The 21746-nt window shown below is 28.9% G+C and overlaps 1 protein-coding gene across 1 annotated transcript; it reads left to right on the top strand.

Annotated features, from left to right (window-relative positions):
- Window positions 1–16603: 16603 nt before the first annotated feature.
- Window positions 16604–21746, top strand: LOC136083228 (uncharacterized). Its single transcript, XM_065802631.1, has 3 exons — window positions 16604–16618; window positions 19594–19722; window positions 21249–21746. Exons 1-3 carry the CDS (start codon window positions 16604–16606, stop codon window positions 21744–21746), a joined length of 642 nt encoding a protein of 213 aa, XP_065658703.1.

Genomic DNA, 21746 nt, shown 5'->3' with positions numbered 1-21746 from the left:
TTTTAAGACAGGACTTGTTCGCATATTAGGCTCATGCTCAGCTATGGATATGATAGAAATTATGAAAAAGCATTTTTTAAGTTTTGGTTTATCAATGAAAACCGATATTGTTGCTGCTACTTTGGATGGTGCCTCTGTAAACAAAAAATTTATTCGTCATGCTGAGATTGAGGGGCAATTTTGTCTAAATCACGGAATTCATCTTGCCGTTTGCGATACACTCTATAAGAAAAATAATCTAGTCGATGATTTGGAATACATTGATAGCGATGATGTATCAGAAACAGATGAATTTGACGAGAATGGTGACCTTCAATTCCTCGAGGAAAATTTTTATGATGTCGAAACTGATTACAAGGACCTTCTTAAGAAATCACGAGAACTTGTTAAATTTATAAAAAAATCATCTGTCAAAAACCATGCGTTTCAAATTCACGTCAAAAATGAGTTAGGGCATGAGAAAGAACTTCATCTCGACGTTAAAACTAGATGGAACTCAATTCTAACAATGCTTGAGTCACTTATACAAACAGAAAATTCTATTCGAGCAACATTATTTGACTTTAACTCACTTCATCTAATCGATTCCTTGGATTTTGGTGCGCTTAAAAATTTGCTCAGAGCTTTAGATCCTGTAAAACTTGCAGTGGAGAATTTAAGTCGAGAAGACGCAACATTAGAGACTGCTGATACAATCATCGAATTTATGTTAAAAAAGCTTTCAATGATGAACAACGAAATAAGTAAAACATTGTACGAGAACTTAAAACGCCGAATTGATGAGCGCTGGACAAGCGATATAATGAATCTCTTGCGAAGCTTGAACGATCCTTCCACGACACCGTCAAAAAACACTTTGATTTTTGCTGGAAAACTTGCATCTCGCCTCTTTGGAATCAATAACGAGGAAAATGATGATGAAATGACAGTCACAGAGTCTAACGATGCCGAGCAAGAAAGTTTATCGCTTCAAGATGAACTTAACATGCTTCTTCAAAAAGAAAAGTCATCAAAAATATTGGGGCAAGATAAATTCAAATGGTTAAAAAGTGAATTTATCCTTTTCAAAAATACAGGCAAACGAACAGAGCATCTACAAATGCTTTACAATGCATTACTTTCAATTAAACCAACATCGACTGACGTTGAGCGTGTTTTTTCAGTATGCGCAAATTACTGTACAAAAATTCGATCACAATTATTGGACAAATCACTAAATGCACTTGTGTTCCTTAAATATTTTTATAACAAATCATGTAAGAAAAGTCATACAATGTAGTATTTAAATAAAAAGTACGTAAATTTACTATTTTCTTTGTATTTTTTAAAAAAACAGTAAAACTGTTTTTTTAAAAAAACAGCTGTTAACAGCTGTTTTTTGAAAAATTAGGAACAGCAAACAGCTGTTTTTTGAAAACCACTGTTTTTCAGAAACCCTACTTGGAGATAAATTCTGCAAAGAAAATTTTTGCCTGAATGAAATAAAAATTCAAGTTGTTGGAATAACGATATGAGAAACTACACACAGCAGGGCAGATTTAAGTCATTGTTCTAGGGGGGCTGGTTCGACCAAAAAAAAATATAAAAAATAAGATCTACGTTTTTTTAAAATAAAACAACTGTTTCATTCGATCATTTAGAATGATTTTAGAAAGGTTATAAAATAGTTTTCTAACAAATATATTGAATAGTTATATAAGTACTTTTTAAAAAAAAAAAATAAAATGTTAAGTTAAAATTTTTTGTATTTTTACCTATTTTTTTAATTTTATCAATAATATTTTGAAGTTTGATATTTCTTAGGTAGGGACAGAGGCGTAGAAAGAATTTTTTGGTGTTCGAGAAAGGTAACTTCCAGACATCGAGCAAACTCCAAACATTTATATGTTTATACTTATGTCAAATAATGAGGGTTTGCAAAAAATTGCGATGTTTTTAGTTTCATAGTATTATCTATTAGCGTTTAAAAATTATTACCATATAAAATTTGCAACCCCCTCAAATTGAGGGGGGTTTAAACTTTATATGGTCATAATTTTTGAACGCTAAAATATTTTAAAATGAAATCTAAAATTTATCGATGAATATAAGTCTAGTTGAGAATAGTATAAAAAATACTTCATCAACATGTTGCTCTCACGTTTGGGGCAGGGGGGCGAAAATTTTTGGGTTTTTTTGTTCCCAGCCTCCAATCATCGCAATTTTTTGCAAACCCTCATTATTTGACATAAGTATAAACATATAAGTGTTTGGAGTTTGCTCCATGTCTGGAAGTTACCTATCTCGAACACCAAAAAATTCTTTCTACGCCTCTGGGTAGGGGGGTGGGTAGTAACCCCGAATACCACCCCTCTTTCCTTTTTGCCCGCCCCTAACTGTTTAACATAATTTAATTATTTGTAGTAATTTAATATAGAAATAAACGTTAAACAAAATCTTTTCTTTCCTTTTAATCGCAATCGAAAAAATTGTAATAACAATAACATGTCAGAAATTAAAATACAGAAGTGATACCACACAACTATTTAAATTAAAACAAATATACCAGATGAGAAATTAAATGATAAATATGATGTCGAACAACCATCTTTGAGAATTTCTATTATAATAAATGAGTCAGTAATATGCATCTCATTTATTATACAAATTTACTATTTCAAATTACTAATCGTTTATAAAAAGAAAATGCAAGTTCTCATGATGACCCGAGTTGCAATACCAAATGATACTATCGGTACAAAACAACACCAACATAACCAATACTTTCAATACCAGTATCGCGTGATCTCAATATCGATACTGTAAAGTATCGCATCGAGACCAAACGATACCAACATAAGCGATACTTTCGACACCAGTATCGAGTAATCTCGATATCGATACTGTAAGGTATCGCAGCGATACCAAACGATACCAACATAAACAATACTTTCAATACCAGTATCGCGTGGTTTCGATACCGATACTGTATGGTATCGCACCGATACCAGACAATAATTCGATACTCGAGACCAATTATCTAGTGTCTTTTGGGCAGGTACTTCGATTGAGGCTTCTTGTTTATGCGGTTTTAAATCGATTTTGAATCGTTGTTTCCGCAAGTGGTAACGTGGTTTTTTTTTTATGCTTGTCAATGATTTCTTTTAATTACCATAATTTGTGAAAAGAGATATTCCAAGAAAAATTATTATCTGCACAAAAATACGAATTTATGCTTTTTGTAAATAGTTATCTACATAAACATTTTTTATATTTACGCGGTAGTTAAATTATTTTAATATATAAAGTTACTATTGTTAGTTATTCTGTTCTGTAATTCTGCAAAACAAACTTTTTTCAAAGTTAAAAAAGCGTTTCTTAGAAGATAGACTTTTAAAATTTATGAAAGAAAAGATATAACGCTTCATACAACACTTGCTCTCCTAACGGCGTCTGACAGGCTTTCATTTAATGTGATTTATTCTTGAACAGACTTATCTGCCGCTCAAACTGCTATGGGATTCAGAAATCAATCAACGTCAGTGAACGGACTTACGTGTCGCTCTAACTGCAACGGGATTCAGAAATCTACCAACGTCAGTGAACACAATTCGTAACCATAGTGGCTTGTATTTTGAAAAAAGCTGAAAGGTTGCTGGATGCTAATCAACAATTTTGTTTTTCCTAAGGCATACAACTTGCTTTAATTGATGTTCTTCATTAGAAGGGGAATTCGATTCAAGTCAGCCAGAATTTGAAAATGAATTTTCTGACAGTGATTTATCTAAGAATGAGGAAGATTTATTGGGCTACAATCATGAAAATGTAAGACCTAAAATTGAACTAAATAAAATTCATTATGGGCCAGTCATAAAAAAGTACGCAAATTGAAACTAATATCTAGACGATTACCTACCAAGAAATTATATTAAGGTTAAATTTATAAAACTGTCTTTAATTCTGTTAATGCTTAAACATTTTTGTAAAGTAAAAAATTGAACACAAAAATTATTCATTGATATTTAATTAGTCCAAGATAATTTTATAGTCTGTCACATGATGAAGTAAAAATATTATCAGAGATTATTACAACTTTAACCGTCATAAAGGCAACGGTTGAAGCAATTTGTCGCCAAGATTCCTACCTTTTTACCGTCGACATTGCTATTAATTTTATGCCTAAAATATAAAAAGATGCTGCAAGTGACAAAAACAAGAAATGCATACAGCTTTAGCGGTTCGTATGCACGAACGCCGAACTGATATGAGTGGCCTTTTGTAATACCTGCGCAACGGTCGATGCTGTTTAGGCCGATGATTTGTTACAGTAACTATTGGTAGAGTTGTTAGAAAGATTAAATGTTTCCAATCCTGCTCTAATATTGCAATGGCGGAGTAAACATATATACACACCCTTAAAGCTACACAGAGCAGAATAAACCGTGAATTCATTATCAGCTAGCAAGCTAGCTCTCATAGCTGCATTTGTGCAGCCACGGAAAATGATGAACTGTGGTAACTATGATAGTTGCTAGTCTAATTTTTTTCGAAACTATCAATAGTAGAGACATTGACAACATCATCTAGCAAAGCATTCCAAGTATCCGCAACCCGATTATTAAAAAACTTAAGCTAAACAATTGCTATTAATTTTGCGACGAAAGCGTTTGCGATGACCATAGATGGGAGGAATTAATATTGTGTTAGTATGCCAATTGATCAAATCAGCTTTTTCTTCAACTTTGCATTTTTGGATAAGGATACTTTTTCTTGAGTCGCTTAGAGAAGTTAATATAAGTAAGCATATCTTGTCTTGTAATCAAGGTGCTTTAATTTATGAAGTATTTTTGTGGCACAAGGTTGTATTTTTTGCAGAAGCCATATTTGGATCTAATTGACAATATTATCTATGTCAGCTTGCAGACAAAGCTTTCTTTCTAAAGTGTTAACTAAACTGAGAATATTTGTCTCATCTGCATATATATTGCAGTTATTTTAACAGCTTATGTGTTCTGTATGCTATTAGTATAAACTATAAATAGGGTTGGACCAAGAACTGAGGCCTTAGGAACGTCACTAGTAATTTGTTCTCAATCGGATGAGACATTTCCAAGGATGACATGTTGTGTTCTGTTGGAAAAAAAAACACAAATCCAATTTAAGACATTTAAGACAAGTTTTTAATCCCTTACAATTCAAGCTCTAGTTAGAGAAGCAGTTGAGTCTGATATGCTGGATTTGATTGAGAAACCTGAAAATGTATCCGAAAGAAGAGGAATTGATCATATTGTTAAAGAAGGACAATTACCTATGCAACTAGTTAGACATGTTAAATTGTTATCAAAAATTCAAAAAAAAAATAGCGCTAAAATGTTTTTCTCAAGCAATGTAATGTAAACTGACTTCATTTATTAAATACATTTTTGATTTAAAATGTACTTTTTTATTCAATTTAATACTATGCAAATGTTATATCTGTTTTTCAATCTTGGAATCCTGGGATTGTTGTTTTTTAATCCGGGAATTCCGGGTTGGAAAAGACCTCCGGGATTTCAATCCCTAGTCTATATGAATGGATGCTTTTGATAGGTCAATAAAGATTAATAGAACAATAGAGTCATTTATGTTATTTACAAGATCATATATAGCAGGTTCGGTTGAGTGATGCTTTTAAAATCTGAACTGTTTTTCATCTAAAATGTTGTTATTAGTTAAGTATTTATATTATCTGTCTTAAATAATGGTACAACTTTTCCCGCTTTTTTTTTAACTGGAGCAGTTCCTGTTATAATTGAGAACTTAAAAATTTCAAATATGTGTTTGTTTATAAATGGAAAAACGCTTATTACTACATTACCACCAATGTATCGATTCCTGGTGCTTTGTTAATTTTTAGCATGCTTTTCGCAACTTCGAGCTCATCTTTACTTAGTTCATTGTTTTTTATATACTATTATGAAGTACTAAAGTGTATTATTATAAATCATTAAAATTTATAGAAAAATAGTTGATTAGATTTAATGCCAAATTTGGCATCATTTTTATAGAGCGTAAAATAGCTGGTTTTAAGTTTCTACAACATAAAAACTCTCTCCATGTCATTTAGGTAGAACTTTTATTTATTTAATTTTAAATTAGTAGCACTACTAGCAGGGCCGGTCCGAGTATTCATGATAGAGTAGGTCCTTGTTTTTTGAAATTTGCAGACTGGCTTGTTTAAGGAGTCTTCATTTTTCCACCTGTCTAAAAAGGTCAAATTTGCAGAGTAATGCACAAAAATTCATTGATTGGGGTGTCGCACCTCCACACACACATCCTTGGCGCCGTCCTCAGCTACTAGGTGATTTAATTTAAAAAAATTAAATATATATATATTTTTTTAATTATTTTTTATTAAATTTAAAAATTATATACATTCTGAAAAATTAAATTGAAATATATTTTTATAATAACGAAATAAATAAATTTATATCTATATATTTTTAGGAGAATCAACCAGGATGGCCGAGTAGTTATAGCATTGGATTTAAGATCTAATGGAGGTATGTCCGCGTGGATTCGAACCCCACTTCTGATATAAATCCTTTAAATCTATTAAAACTATAGTTTGTTATTTTAATTATTTACTTAAACTAAGTTATATTATTTTTATTAGGCTTGTTAAATTAAATTTTTATTAAGTTTGTGTTTATCTAAAACAGGTTGTGTTTATCTAAAATAATATCAAACATTTAAACTGCGTAAAATAATATTAAACTTTAAAAAAGCAAACGATTTTTGTACTTCGTTTGTAAATTGGGAAAAAATAGTTTTAAAACATAGTCATAGCAGTTAACTTAAATATAATGACTAAGTCTAAAACGACAAAAGTATCGAAATATTATTTAAAGACCGGCGCGAAAAAAAGGAGAGGGGAGGAGTGTCAAAAGGTACAGCCCCTCCTCCCCATTAATGATTTTTTCGTTTATTTTGTTGGCATATTTGACCCTTTTAGACAAGTTAGTTAGCAGGGTGATCGCAATTATCATGAACCTGACCTGACCTGACCTGGAGGAAATTATGGAAGGACGATTAGGAAAAGCATTACATCTAACAAAACACTAGAGATTAAGGTGAGCGTAGGTTTTATAATTAGAGTCACTAGTTGGTTACTGAGCTTACACTTCATCAGATTTTTAAACAGAACACAAATATACATTTACAGTTACATTTTACAGTTACAGTTTACAGTTACAATTTAAACTTTATATGGTCATAATTTTTGAACGCTGAGAGATAATATCAAGGAACTTAAAATTTATCGATAAATAAAAATTTAGTTGAGAATAGCAAAAAATTATTTTATCAACTTGTTACTCTAACGTTTGGGACAGGAGGAAGGGGGGTAAAATTTTAGCGCTTTTTTGTTCCCAACCTCTAATCATTGCAATTTTTGGCAAACCATCATTATTTGACATAAAATATAAACTCTAAGCATTTGTATAAACATACAAATGTTTAGAGTTTGCTCCATGTCTGGAAGTTAGCTCTCTCAAAACACCAAAAAATGGATCCATTTATGATAGTTAGTCTTTTATACATCCTTGGCTCTTGATAAAATTTTATTAAAATAAAAACTTTGGACTTTTGGACGGCGAATTTATAAAAGCTATCATACTTTTAAACGCGAACAATACGTTGTCGGGAATTCGACAACATCAAATTAAGACATCTTTTTTTTTTGTTTAGTTATTAAAGTGCTCCAGGAATACCTATCGGTCTTATTACAGAGTACCGCGGTTGAGCATTTGACCTGGAGCTCATGCCTACTTTCTTACAAATGACGCTTATTGGGCTAGAGCCGGCTTCGAAACATGCAGCTCTTAAATCTAACACAGAACTCTAACCACTGCATATGTTATGATATATATTTCATGTATTCTATCATAAATAGAATACAAGAAGTATATATCCTAACATTTAAACAAAAAATACAAAACAAGTATTTTGAATTTTAATGACAAATTTAAAGAAAACAAAATAAAAAGTTTAATAAAAAAAACTACAAATATTTAAATTTTTTGATAAAAATCAAAACTTTGAAATTATTACTCAACTCTGGCAACTTGTCAAAAGGAAAAAAAAATCAGTAAAATTATTCAACTATTAACAATAGTATAACGTTCAAAAAACAGTCAAAATTATGTTATTTACCTTTATTTCAAACAGTTATAAGAAGATCACTTTGCTCTAACAAGTATATGTTAAAACTCCTGTTTGAAAATCTTTATGTCCGTTCTTGTAGTTTTGTTATTTATATCAATGATTAAATCTCAAATATTAATCAGACTGATATTTAAGTTTAAAATTCTCTCTGTCACAATCGGAAAATTAAAAATTTTGCGAGCGGCATTTCCCTTATTGGTTATGCTACTTTCCTTCCTCACGAAGGAAACCCTAATTCATAGTTAAATCTTTTCACAATTTCATATCGCGGTCCCTATCTCTATAATAAACTGATATCCAGAAATGCCATAATTACAAAATTAGATAACCAAAATTGTTTGAAAATCTTACTAAAAAAATTCGTTTTAAATATAAACAATTATATGAACTTACACTAAACTAATACTGAAACTAGAGCCAAAATTAACGTTGAAGCGAAAATCCCAAAAAACTTCAATAACAAATATTAATATAAAAAATATATAAATCAAAAATAATTTTATTTATGCCTAATCATATATTTATGTGTGCAAAATCTAGCATTTATCAATTATTTTTTATCTTACATTTTATTATATGTGAATCCAATATAAAATGAACTACCATTATATTTTGTGAAACTAGAAACATGTAAAAACAAAAATACAAAAAATATTACTAGTACAAGCGGTTTCTTGATGACAAGACCATCTGGTCTTCTGCAAGTTTCCCGCGTTCTTTTAATAATAATGATACCCTGCAGTTATATTCTTTGTATTTATCTTTACAATATTGTGATTCTTGTATAGAATCACAATATTGTAAAGATAAAAGAACAAAAAAAAAAAAAAAAAAAAAAAATAAAAAAATGTTAAATAAAAGTGGAAGTTTTTTTTATTTTCAATAAATTTTTTTATTTTTTGCGCTGGAATACGTTTTTCTTGTTTTACCGCTGAGAGTTTTCAAGCAGTATTGACAATCCGCTTTATACGGCGCGTTCACGAATGTTCATTCCAGGTTTCAATACATCCTTGTCTCAATTTTAATTGATTTTCCAGATAGTTAGTAAATTAAACTTTTTAGAAAAAGCAAAGTATTAATGGCAAGACTGAGACCTATTTGTTTAAAGCATTTTTAATAATACAGCGTTTAGTGTTTTGCCGTCATTTATTGTGGTATAAACAGTTGACAGGCCGGACTTTACTGCAAAAGTACGTTCACCCAAATTTAAATTCAATACTCTTCAATAAAAAAAATTACATTTTTCAAATGTTTTAAATTTCTCGAATAATTTAGCAGTTATTTGCATTATTAATTTTATAACCAAAAATAGTTTATATTTAGTAGCAAACAAACCTTTTTTACATTCTTACACTTATTAAATTTTTTTTTCATGTAATTGAAAGCCAAACTTTTTAAAATGTTAAAACTCATAGTGAAATCATCATAAACTGATAAAAAACCTGGACTGCAAAAAGATAGCGTATGCAGATAGACTTTTAATTGAGAAAATATGTCTTAGAAGAAAATCATCAGAAAAAAGTTTGCCAAGATTGAATGTAGCCATTTTAATACTTTAAACCATTTTAAACTTAGAGCTTATAGTTTAAAAACTGACAATAAATGTACTGCTTCTTATCCAATTTTTTTTTTTCAAACTTAACAAAAGCTGTTATATAAAGTTAGTTAAAACCTTAGTTTTCTTACCCCTCAAAATTTTTATTTTTAAAATCTATTGCCCTAAAATACTGGATGTCATTGCTTTTTGGGGTTTTGTATCCACTCAAACATTATTTTAAATTAAATATATTTTTATTTAAAAAAACTTGAATACAAAAATAAAACTTGCATTAGTTTATAGATTACAAATCTGCTAATTATGATACATTATAAATCTGTTAATTTTGGAGCTGATTCTCTCAATAAATCTTTTAAGAAATTTATGCAAATTTTGATTGTTAATTTTTCTCAGAGCTGTTATGACGGAACCATTAGACAAGAAGTCTATTAATCAAATTTTGGTTTGTATCTTTCTGCTAAAACGTTCTAAAATGTTCTTAAAGTCTTTACTTCGCGCCTCTTTAGTCTCTTTTGGCACTATTGTAATTGAAAGCGGGCATTAGTGCCAAAAGAGACCTCTTGGGTCTTTTTTGGCACTATTGTAATTGTCTTGTAATTATGAGATGACCAAGAATTTAGTGAAAAGGTTGTAACACATAATACCATGAATACTATGATGTATATAGTTTGAGTGCAGTTATGCAAAAAATTATAAAATTTTGCTGTACTTATTTCATATCCCAATAGCAAAGTGAAAATAATTTAAAAACAATAAATAAAATTTTCATCAACCTCCAGTATCTCGGTAGTTAGTTTATATTTAGCGAAAGATCTACCGGCCGTATTTGTATCGCTACTAGATTTATGAAATCGGCCTGAGTTCTGCTCTTTACTTGTTTTCCTCGTATTTTATTTGCAACGACTTTCGCCTGACACTTCAGTAGAATTAATTTTAAAAGGTTTATCCAACTGTGTAGGCAAGAAAATCATATTTTAACTCTAAGTTATTGGTATCTAAGTTATTGGTATTTTTGTTGTACCATGTTAATACCATAGTTAAGCTTTCATTTTTTTGTTCTGTCGCAACTTTCTAAAAAGAGCAAAATCGTCTTCAAACTTTATTAACTGATGATGTAGCATTTAGTGTACTAAAACTATATTGAAAATTTTTAGCTTGCTCATTTTCATGACTCCTCTTAAAATGAGTATTTTCGTTGCTTGCAGCTATCCACTTTTAGTTATATACTTTTATAAGGTTTCTGCAATAAGATTTTTCTAATTTAATATCTATTGAAACTAAAAAAGTTAATACCAATGAAAAAAATGATCATTAACAATTAGTTTATTTTGTTGCGCAAGTACAAATTTTCACATTATTAACTAAACAAAAAAAAATTTAATGGGCAAACAAAACAATTTGTGTTGGAATAAATTGGAACCCCTCCTCCCCCCCCCCCAGTTTTTTTTTTAAAGGTTTTTTTTTTTTTTAAAGAAAATTCTAGATATAGAGGACTTTTTTAAAAAACTGACGATTGTGCCCCTCCACATTAAAACCCATGTTCTCGTCCCTGAAAATAACAGGGATATTTATTTGGGTGAAAAAGTCGATTTCAAGCAAATAGTATAAGTCAAAACTCAATACTTTGAAATGTTAAAGAAACCCAAAAAAAAAAGTTAAAAGCAATGTATGTAGTTCCATTAGGTTGTATACATATTGCATTTATTAGATCAAGCATCTAATATTATATTGTTGAACTATTAAATGCAATAAATATAGAAAAAAATTATTTAGAGTTATATTGTAAATAAAATTTTCTAAATGGTTAGTATTTCTATTTACCATATATACACATACATACATTTTTTTCAATTCTTGCCAATTAATTAAAAATTTAAATATTATAAAAAGTAAATTGTCTAAAACGTACTGTATGCACAGCACTGAAATAGCGTCGCTAGGGTTGGTGTCACCCAGTGCCGTAAACTTTTTTGGTGTCAACTCTCTAGACTATCACAAACAGGGCCGATGACACGAGTTTTGAACTTTAAAAAAAAAAGAAAAAAAGGTCCTTTATGAAAAATTTTGGGGGATACAAAATACAATCTTTAAATCTTGAATAAAAGTCGAACAATTTTTGTGTGAAGAAATGAAGAAATAGCAAAGTTATTAATAAAGAATATCGAAAATCAAAACCTAAAAACTATTGGCTAAGCCAGACGCAAAAATAAATTAACACAAGCATAAGCAATTATGCTTATTCCAAAGTTGGGTGCTTGTTTCGCGTCCTTTACTACTCTTACATGGGTCTTATTTAGAGTATTGCTATGCAACATTTAAACCCTTTTCATTGTAAAATATAAACGCTCTTAAAACTTAAAATTTGAGCTACAAAACCTGTCCCATCTCTCCAAACCATGAAAACTAAAGGCCGCTGCACAATGGGCCATATGGTGGACAAACCCTCAAAAAGCACTTAAAATTGCAACTTTATGCAAACAAATCTCTTGCAATCTTGTTTTTCTCTTTTTTATATTTTCACATCTTAATGTTGTTAACAATAATAATATCACTTCATAATGTTCTAAAATACTGAGATACAAAAAATGATAATGCAAATATTTTTTCATAATATGATTTAAAAATATTTATTTTATTTTATTATTTCAAATTTCTTATAAATATCATTAATATAAAACAAATAAAGAAGTAAATATAATTTAAAAATATTTTATAAACCAAAAACTTCAAGTTGGATAAAATTTCACAGTAATGCGTCACTAGAATGATTACCATTTTCAAAGTTCTAAAAATTGTTATCATCTTTTTTAGGTTTTAATCTTGAAAGGAATGTGTTAAACTATAACTATTAAATATCTGACTATTCAAAAAAAATTAATATTTGAATAAAAAATTATTATTTATTTAAATATTTGCAAAGTTAATATTATTAGCTAGAACATTTTTTTTTACCAATATGTAACTATTTTTTCTCTATAGTAAGAAAACTTTAGACATTTTTTTTTGTCAGGAAATGAACCGGCTACTCCATTTATCGTTTAACGTTGCAAATACATTAGCGACAGGTATGAGGTCTTCTCGACGAAAAACTTCTGTAACAAATAAATCGGTATTCGAACCCCAACAGCATTTACTTGCGTGTTTCATTCCGTATCCACGAACAACACTTATAAAAATAATAACCACGACTTTGTATTCATTTTGACGAACATTTAGAGTTTTTTTTTATTGTTGTCTCGATAATTTCGCTTAAGGTTGTGCAACATTTTCTTGATTGATCCGAATCGTAATACCAATGATCTAAGTTTTTTTCAAAATTTTACTAACAATTTCGTTCAGCTTGCGGTGAGATTTTGATTTTTGGTCAAACTTTGACTTGAACGGCCTAATTATTTCAGATAAATTGGTAGAATTTAGATAATGTGTAGCCAATAAACTTGGTCCGCGACTCTTTTCTAAATCAGTTTGTCCCTGCGTCCAAGTTCTAGATTGTGGTCGCTCATTTTCTTGAGCTTGATTGTTTGTATTTCGAACATATCAATTGCGAGCTTCATTGTAAGATGAACTGAATATATTTTTGTTAGTCCTTCTTCACGAAAACTTTTGTCCAACAAAGGAACTAATAATGAATTTTTACAAGATGCATAAGACGTTGCAAACTTTGGTTTTGGGATTGATTTTGTGCTTATTGGTTGTTTATATGAAACTGCTTTTAAGGACACAAGTTCCTATAAGAATACATTTTTTTATACAATTCAATTTAAGTTTTGTAACATGTAAATTTTTATACAATTCAATTTAGTTTTGTAACATGTAAATTTTTATACAATTCAATTTAGTTTTGTAGGGGTCCAAAATTTACTTTTTTTAGATTTTTTGTAGTTTAATAACTTTTTCCTAAATACTTTTTTATGCTGATTTCGAATTTCACAATGTTTATTACTTCATTATTAATAGTTAGCCTTTCTATTCAATTTTAATAAAAGTAATTTTTTTGACAAAACAATTTACTGTTAAATTGAATGAAATCATTCTTATTTTCAAATATAAGCGATGTAAAACACATGGTAAATATTTTTTTTCATTTTATTAATAAAACATGTAATCACTAAGCCTAGTTAGAAATAACACTAAAAATTAGATATTGCACATCATCAAGAGAGTCTAATATTAATAACAATTTGTTTCGACCTCTATTGAAAGTGCGAAACAATTTGGTGGAAGTCATCGTAGGTGATTGTGGATTGCTGCGATGACTTTTCTAGTAGAACCTTAAAATTAGTAGCATGTTCTTCTATAGACATAAGACGGCGTTTTTTTGTATTTTTATCAAAAATCATGATTTTAAATAGAGTTGATTTCCGCGACAATGACCTACTTGTATTTCTAAAAAAATTACCTCGTTCTTCAATCGTTTTTGGCATTTTATTAGATCTTGCTCTTTTTCAATATATTCACAGACATCTGATGCACTAGTAAATGGGCCACCTTGTAGCTTTAAACAAGTTAAAATGGAATTTCTCCTGGACGCCTGTTGCTCTTTTTTAGTTAAGCCGCTTTGTCTCAGTTGAATCTGTCGCTGGTTCCAACTGTATTCTCTACTTTCAATTTTTCTAACAATAGGACCCATTTTCCGAAATAGTTCTAAACTATTTGAATCTTTATTTCTTAAATGGTTTGAATATTTAAGAACATAACCACGTGAAACTGTTGAAAGTGACAGTTTTTTTGATCGATTGCTATGAGTTCCACACTGACGCTCAAGTTCAATATTATTTGTAATTGTTTTATCAACTCCAACGACTTGATTAAAAACATAATACTCATCAGGTAATCGATCATTGTTTCTTTCTCAAAACTCATAATGCTTTCCTCTTTGGTGTTGAAGAACTATATCTAAACTTTGCTGAATTATATTTGCAAGAATGATGCAATCATCAAAGTTCTTTGATGCGTATTTTCGAACTACATCAACAACTTCTAAGCCATAATCTTCTTTAATGAGATTTTCAAAATGTCTCTTTGATACTCCTTGAACACATGGCTCTTTAAATTCAAAGAATTGTTCATTTATGATATCATTAGATAAGCTTGCATACATCTTGCTAAAGAATATTTTCAGTTTAGAATGCGTGGCTTTACCTTTATTTTTACAGAAAAATGGTGAAATAACTTGCATTCCAAAAGCTGCTACCACGACTAAAGTAACTATAATGTAATCAAAATTCATAGAATCTTGGACTAAACAAGCAGTTTTATTTGTGATATATTCATGTTGGTCTAAAAACTCCTTAAAGTCATCCCAGTGAAAGCAAACTATAGAAGAACATTTCGAAAGACATTCAAGTCGAACATCTATAAATTCAAAAACAAAAATATCTTTGTTTTTACGCTGCATAAAAGCTTTAAATTCTTTATGATAATTCCATGGTTTTTGAATAAAACTCGGACCAAACAAGTTTAGTAACCATGATCGAAAGGTTAAGGATACCGTTTCCTTACTTTTGTTAATAGATATATCTAACAGAAAGCATTTGAAAAGGTTATCCATATTCATTTCATTTTCAATTTGGCTTAGAATTTTTTCAATAGCTCTGTCAAAACCTAAAGCTGTATGCGAAGTGCAAAACAGTTGACCAGCAGGAATTTCTCTATTGAGTATATCAGCTGTGATTTTAGATATTCCTCTATTATGAACAGTACTGTCAGTCATATGAACATCTACCTTCTGGTTTAGTTCACCTGAGGTGTACTTTGAGGCTTCCTGTAACATTTCGAATTCTGTTTTTATTCCATCTGCAATATTTGCTGTAGTTTCTGAAGAAATTGCTAATGTAGGTAAAGGAAAATGATATTTTCGTTTAATATGTAAACCAGAAGGTGCAAAGGTCTGGAGGTTACAATGGCCTGATAGGATATTGTGTGGATATTACGTTTTGTCCAATGAATTTCTACTAACTTTGCAACTCTTCGACAAGCACTTTCAAAAGATAATTTATTGTTGACTTCGATAAAGACAAGTGAAAGAACATCTATTAGTAAAGGCAACTTTGTATGATAAAATTTATCAACTACAGGGAGAATTTCTAAAGGAGTTTGTTTATTTTGATTTAAAACTATTTTGTTATTACGTCTTATTACAATGTTTTTCATTTTCATTGTTTTTCATTTAATCTAAATTTAGTTAACAATAATAGAAGGAAAGTATTCTCTTGCAAAGTAAAACAAAAGCTGTTTTTTAAGTATTTATAAAGTTTACGTTTTAACAAAATAAGATTTATTACATTTTTTTTTTAAACGCAACTATTATTCATTTTAATTCAAATTTATCCAATCAAAGTTTAAATTGCATAAATTTTAGCATAAAGATGCGTAACTTTATGCTCAAAATAACCGCTGCAAAGATTTGTCTTTTAAATGTTTTTTATTTTTTTTTTATATCTTTAAAAAATGTTTAAATAGAAGTAGAAGACCAACCACAAAAAAATAGAAAAAACTGAATTGTTTTTCAAACATTTCTAAAATAATTAATAAAGAATAACTGTTAAACAAAAATAATAGAATTTTGGACCCCTCCTACAATTAAGGTCAATGCTAAATTCACTCAGTATTAGTACTTTATCTTTTTTATTTCCAGCTTCTTCAGAGATTGCATTCTTCATGTCGATTTCATTTTCATTTTATGTCTCATCTGTTCCGTTATCGAAATTTAAATATACTCCAACGATTATCAGTTTGTATATTCTACATGTGCTGATTCTATTATTTATGAATCTAACATCGAAATCTTTCTTCTTATATTTCTTTGATATTAAATAGTCTACTCCTCAATCCTGTCTACTTACTACATAATTTTCTTCCATGGATTTGAGTTTGGTATGCATTTTACTATTTTTGTTTTGAAATATTTCATTTCATTATCATAGTTTTTAGCCATGTTTCTTGAATAAAAAACTTTCATTTTCTTTAATTAATTCTATTAATCATAAAAATGTTACTTTTTTTTTTGTGTGTTAATTATAGCGACTCATTGTTAATTTTATTTTCCACTTTCAACTCAAATCGCTATAATTCGTTTTTTATTTTTACAAGTTTTTCAGCACGCATTCCCCAATGGAAATCTGCATTTTCCTCTATTATTGAGTTTCTATCTTTACATATTTCTCTCAATTGTTTTTCAGGGGATCTTTGTCAGTCAAGTCAGGGTTAACGTATATGCCTTTAATGTTTTGCTTATTTTTGTATGCTTGTTTCAATATTTTTTCCTTGCCGCCAAGTTTTCTGTTTCAATTATAATTGGTGCAGGTCTGTTAATATCCCTACTTTTTAATCTGAAAATTTTATTTACTGATGTTATATCAGCACCAATTTCTCCACAGAGCTTTTTAATTTCTTATTTGTCATCAGACAACATATCTGTACCAATTATATATATATATTGTAGAATAATACATACATACATATATATATATATATATATATATATATATATATATATATATATATATATATATATATATATATATATATATATATATATATATATATATATATATAAATATATATATATATTTATATTTATATAATTATATATATTAAAAAAAATCTATTTTCTGATAATATATAATAACAGAATAGTATAGTTCAATATATAGCTTAAATGTAAATAAGTTTTTGAAACTTTAAAATAGGAAAAAAAATAGTAAGAAAAAAAAATTTATCATTTTGCATTGTTGCATATTGTTAATAAAAACCTAAATATGACCACATTCAATAATAAATCATACCATCGTAAAATAATCAACCAATAATAAGTAATTTGATCAACCAACAACTAATAATAATTAATAAATAAAATTAAAGATCTTATTTATAAAAAAGAAAACTTATTTGTTTTAGGTCTTGTGATTTATCCTCCTCTGGCTATTTGCCATACAGAGGCCACAATACCAAGGCCCGCAAAGACGAGTTTAGCTCACTAAAGAGTATCATATCCCGTTTCCCAGACCAAGAGTAAGTAATTTTTAGAAAAACGATGAATCATAGAGTAAAAGTCAGAAGAAGTTGAGTTAGAAAGATGGCATAGAGAAAAAAAACCAGATATTGGACTAGATGTTAGAATATGCAATACTAATTTTAATATGTTAATTAAACATTATTGAAATTTATAGATCTCAAACTTCCAATAATGTTAAAATTAATGTTATTGAAATAAAATTGTGCATTCTAGCATCTAGGGCAATATCTGTCTGCTTTCTCTATCCCATCTTTCTAACTCGACTTCTTCTGACTTTTGCTCAATGATTTTTCTTTCTTCTTCAAATCACTCACTCTTGGTCTGTGAAGTGGGTTTTAATGCTTTTTAGTAAGCTGAACTTGACTTTGCAGACCTTGATGTGCGGCCTTTATATTGCAATTAGCCAGAGCAAGATAAACCACAATATCAATAAGATAACAAGATCAATCAATAAAACAATCTTGATATCACAATAAATTATGAACTATTTTCGTCCATAAATTAGGCAACACCAAATTTCGCAAATAAGCAAAACTCAAAAATATAAAAAGTTTTCCCCCGCAGAGCCTTATGTTAAATAAAAATTGTAAAAGGGCATTAAGTTTAATAAAAATCGCTGCGTAAAAAGAGTCTAACACTTCCTACTTGGGTATTTTGAATAAATTTAGCGTTGCATAATTTATGATCGGTCCCTGATACTAATTAATAGTTTTATGTTAATTTAAATGCTGTATTGCTGAACTACCCAAAATGCCATATACAGTTTGAAACTAGTCTTTCAGTTAATGCAGGGCTGGATTTAGGGAGGGGAGGGCTTAGGATGGCTACAGCTTCAGGCCCCGCAATTTTAGGGGCCCCAAAATAGTTATGAGAACCTTTTTTTTTAAGCCATTTGTTTCGCTGTGACACACAAAAAAGGCCTCCAAAAAAAAATAGCCCAAAATTCGCAAAAAAAAAATTTTTTTTCTTCCTGAGGATTTACTTTTGTAGGAACTGGTAAAGTTTAACATCCATTTTTAATATTAAGCTTAATTGTTAGTACGAAACACCAGGTTTTTTTTGTGTTCCACACATATACACATTAAATAATGAGGTCAAGTCACTGACTGTATTGCTAAATAGCGGTATGATAACTTAGGGTCAGAGAGAAAAGATTGGGCCAGAGAATGCTGTGAGAAAAGATTGAGTCACAGGAAGTAGCCAATTTTTATTTAAAATATTTATCACAAACCATCAGCCCTGCAGTTTTAGGAGTATAATGCTTAAAAATTTTCAAATCTATTAATCAAAGTTAAGCTGCAAACTGTTTCTATCTTTAAAATATAATATTTGTTACTAATAAAAAAATAAAAATAAAAAAAATACTATCATTACGGAAAATATACCTAAAAAAAAAAAAAAAAAAAAAAATCGTTTTTTTAGTATTATAATCATTAATTTCGTTTTTTTAGTATTATATTCATTTTTTTTTTTTTTTGATTTATTTATTATTTATTGTTTTTAACGATTCATGTGAGTGTGTATTGTCTATAATTGTTAAATGTGTTGATTTTAATTAGTTTATTCTTGTTAAAACTATTGTAACCATCAACAAAAAATAAAGTTTTTAAATTAAATTAAATTAAATTAATTAATACTTACATACAAGTATTATATTAAATGTAAAGAGAAAAATCCTGGATTTCTTTTAATATAAAACAAACTTTATGCTTTACTTTTATTTAAACTAGTATTTTGATATGCGTAGTTAAAGTTCTCTTGCTCTCATGATCCTTCCACATTAAGACAATCAAAATATAATATCACATTATATTTTTGCATTTTATATTTGAAGTTTGAGATAATGGTTAAACAAATAAGCTTAGTATTAGTTTATTCTGTGACTGGTATCCCTTCCGGTGAGTGTGGTTTTAAGCACACTATGACAGCTGATTCGAATGATGGTTTGACTGCCACTGGTCAAGTTTTGCTTTGAATGAATTATTGAAGCAGCTTCAACAAAATATTTGGCAGTTCATCACAATAATTTGCGGCTCGATTTAGTAAAATATTTTCTCTGTAACTATGTATAGAAAACTCTTTAGAATATTTTAAGCTATTACCACGAGTAAAATTTGAAATAAATTTTCTTTAAATTTAACTTTATCTTAACTTTTAAAAATTTCATACAGTTTTATGTCGCCTCGTTTATTCAATTGTTTTATGTCGCCTCGTTTATACAATTGTTTTATGTCGCCTCGTTTATACAATTGTTTTATGTCGCCTCGTTGACTTTAAAAAAGATCCCTTTAAGAAATAAAAAAATCATAAAACTTTTTTAATAATGAATTTTTGCTTCAGGCAAATAATTCTTATCAGTTTATTTTTTTTAATTCTAAACTTAATTTTTCTGTTGTGTAATATTTTGTACCTTATCAGCAGTCTGTTTTTCATTGCTTACTATGCCACTTTCTACGGAAAAACTATAAAAGTTGTCTCAAATTTTGCCAAAGAAATCATTTTTAGATCTAGACGAAATCTAAAATTTTTATTTCTAGACAAAACAAAGTCAATATCTCAAGGCCAAGAACTAAAAAAAGGTATCTTTTTCATGACACCCTACATGGCCTTACAATCGATATTATGTCTCTAAATTAGCAGTTGTTGCTTGTATATGGGCATAGCACTAATTGTATGAGTTATGTATCTAAATAAAGTACATTGGTTAAGTGCTTGCTTTGTATGATATAAGAACCAAGCTTTGACTCCACCACATCCCATGTAGTACCGCGTTGAACTTGTTTCTCCATAAGGTCTTTTTTTTATTGTTTTAGAATTATATTTAAGTAAAAATTAAAAATACTATTAAAAAAAAATACTATCTTTTTGACTGTAGTTATCTTTTGTTCTAGGTAAATACTGTAGATTAAAAAACAAACAAACAATTTAATTATACACCTAGTGCAGACATTTTTACATCTAATTTGTTTTTTTTTCTTTCTCAAAGACTCAAGATTCAAGGAATAAAACGCTACGAATGTTATTTTTTTAAATCTATTAATTGTATAGTCACCTGTTTTAAGTACCACTTCAATGCATTTTGTCATGCTTTAAGAAAGTATTTGAATGTATTGCAAAAACACGTCTTTAGTCTTAACTCTTTTAATTTGTTATCATTTCTGGAATAGACCCAGCACTATTTAGTGTTTCAAAACTCCATACATTTGTTCATTTATACTTATATCAAAGAAAGAAACGGTTCGTAAAATCTTTCAAGAAATGTTTATAAAACAACAAAATGACATTTTAAAAATTATGTCTGGAAACCTAAAGTTAACAAATGACAGAATTGACATATTATTAAAAGAAGCAAATAATTCAAAAGAAAAATGCGATTTGTTAGAAAAGGAAAATGAAAAGTTAAAAGCCGAATTTAAAATATTATGTGAACGAATGAAAATCTTGGAAAATGTAAATAAAGATATAGAAGAAAGTTTAACGGTCACATAGGACATTCAAGAAAAAAAAGTAACTGAGCTGGAAAAAAAAATTAATAATAAAAATAGCCTTAGTGGAGGCGAAAATATAAAGTTAAGGCAATTGGATAACAGGCTTAGGAGAAACAATCTGCGAATTGATGGAATTACCGAAAATGAAAATTGGGACGACACTGAAAAAAAAGTAATAAGTTTATTTGAAAACAATCTTTCTCTAAGTAATATAAATATAGAAAGAGCTCATAGAATTGGTAAAAAGGATGGTAACAAATCAAGGATAATAGTCGTTAAATTACTTCATTATAAGGACAAAGTTAAAGCGTTGCATGCTGCTAATAAGCTTAAAGGTTCCGGAACGTACATCAATGAAGATTTCTCTTTCGAAACAAATGAAAGAAGAAAAAAATTAGTGGACGAAATAAAGTTACACCGAAAGAATGGTAAATATTCAATTATTGTTTATGACAAACTTATTGTTAAAGAATTTAAAAATAAGCAACCCAGCTATTAA

This window comes from Hydra vulgaris, chromosome 08, assembly GCF_038396675.1.
Source record: "Hydra vulgaris chromosome 08, alternate assembly HydraT2T_AEP".
NCBI classification, from domain to species: domain Eukaryota; kingdom Metazoa; phylum Cnidaria; class Hydrozoa; order Anthoathecata; family Hydridae; genus Hydra; species Hydra vulgaris.
The sequence above is the reverse complement of the archived record's forward strand: the minus strand, read 5'-3'. Positions and strand labels throughout refer to the sequence as shown.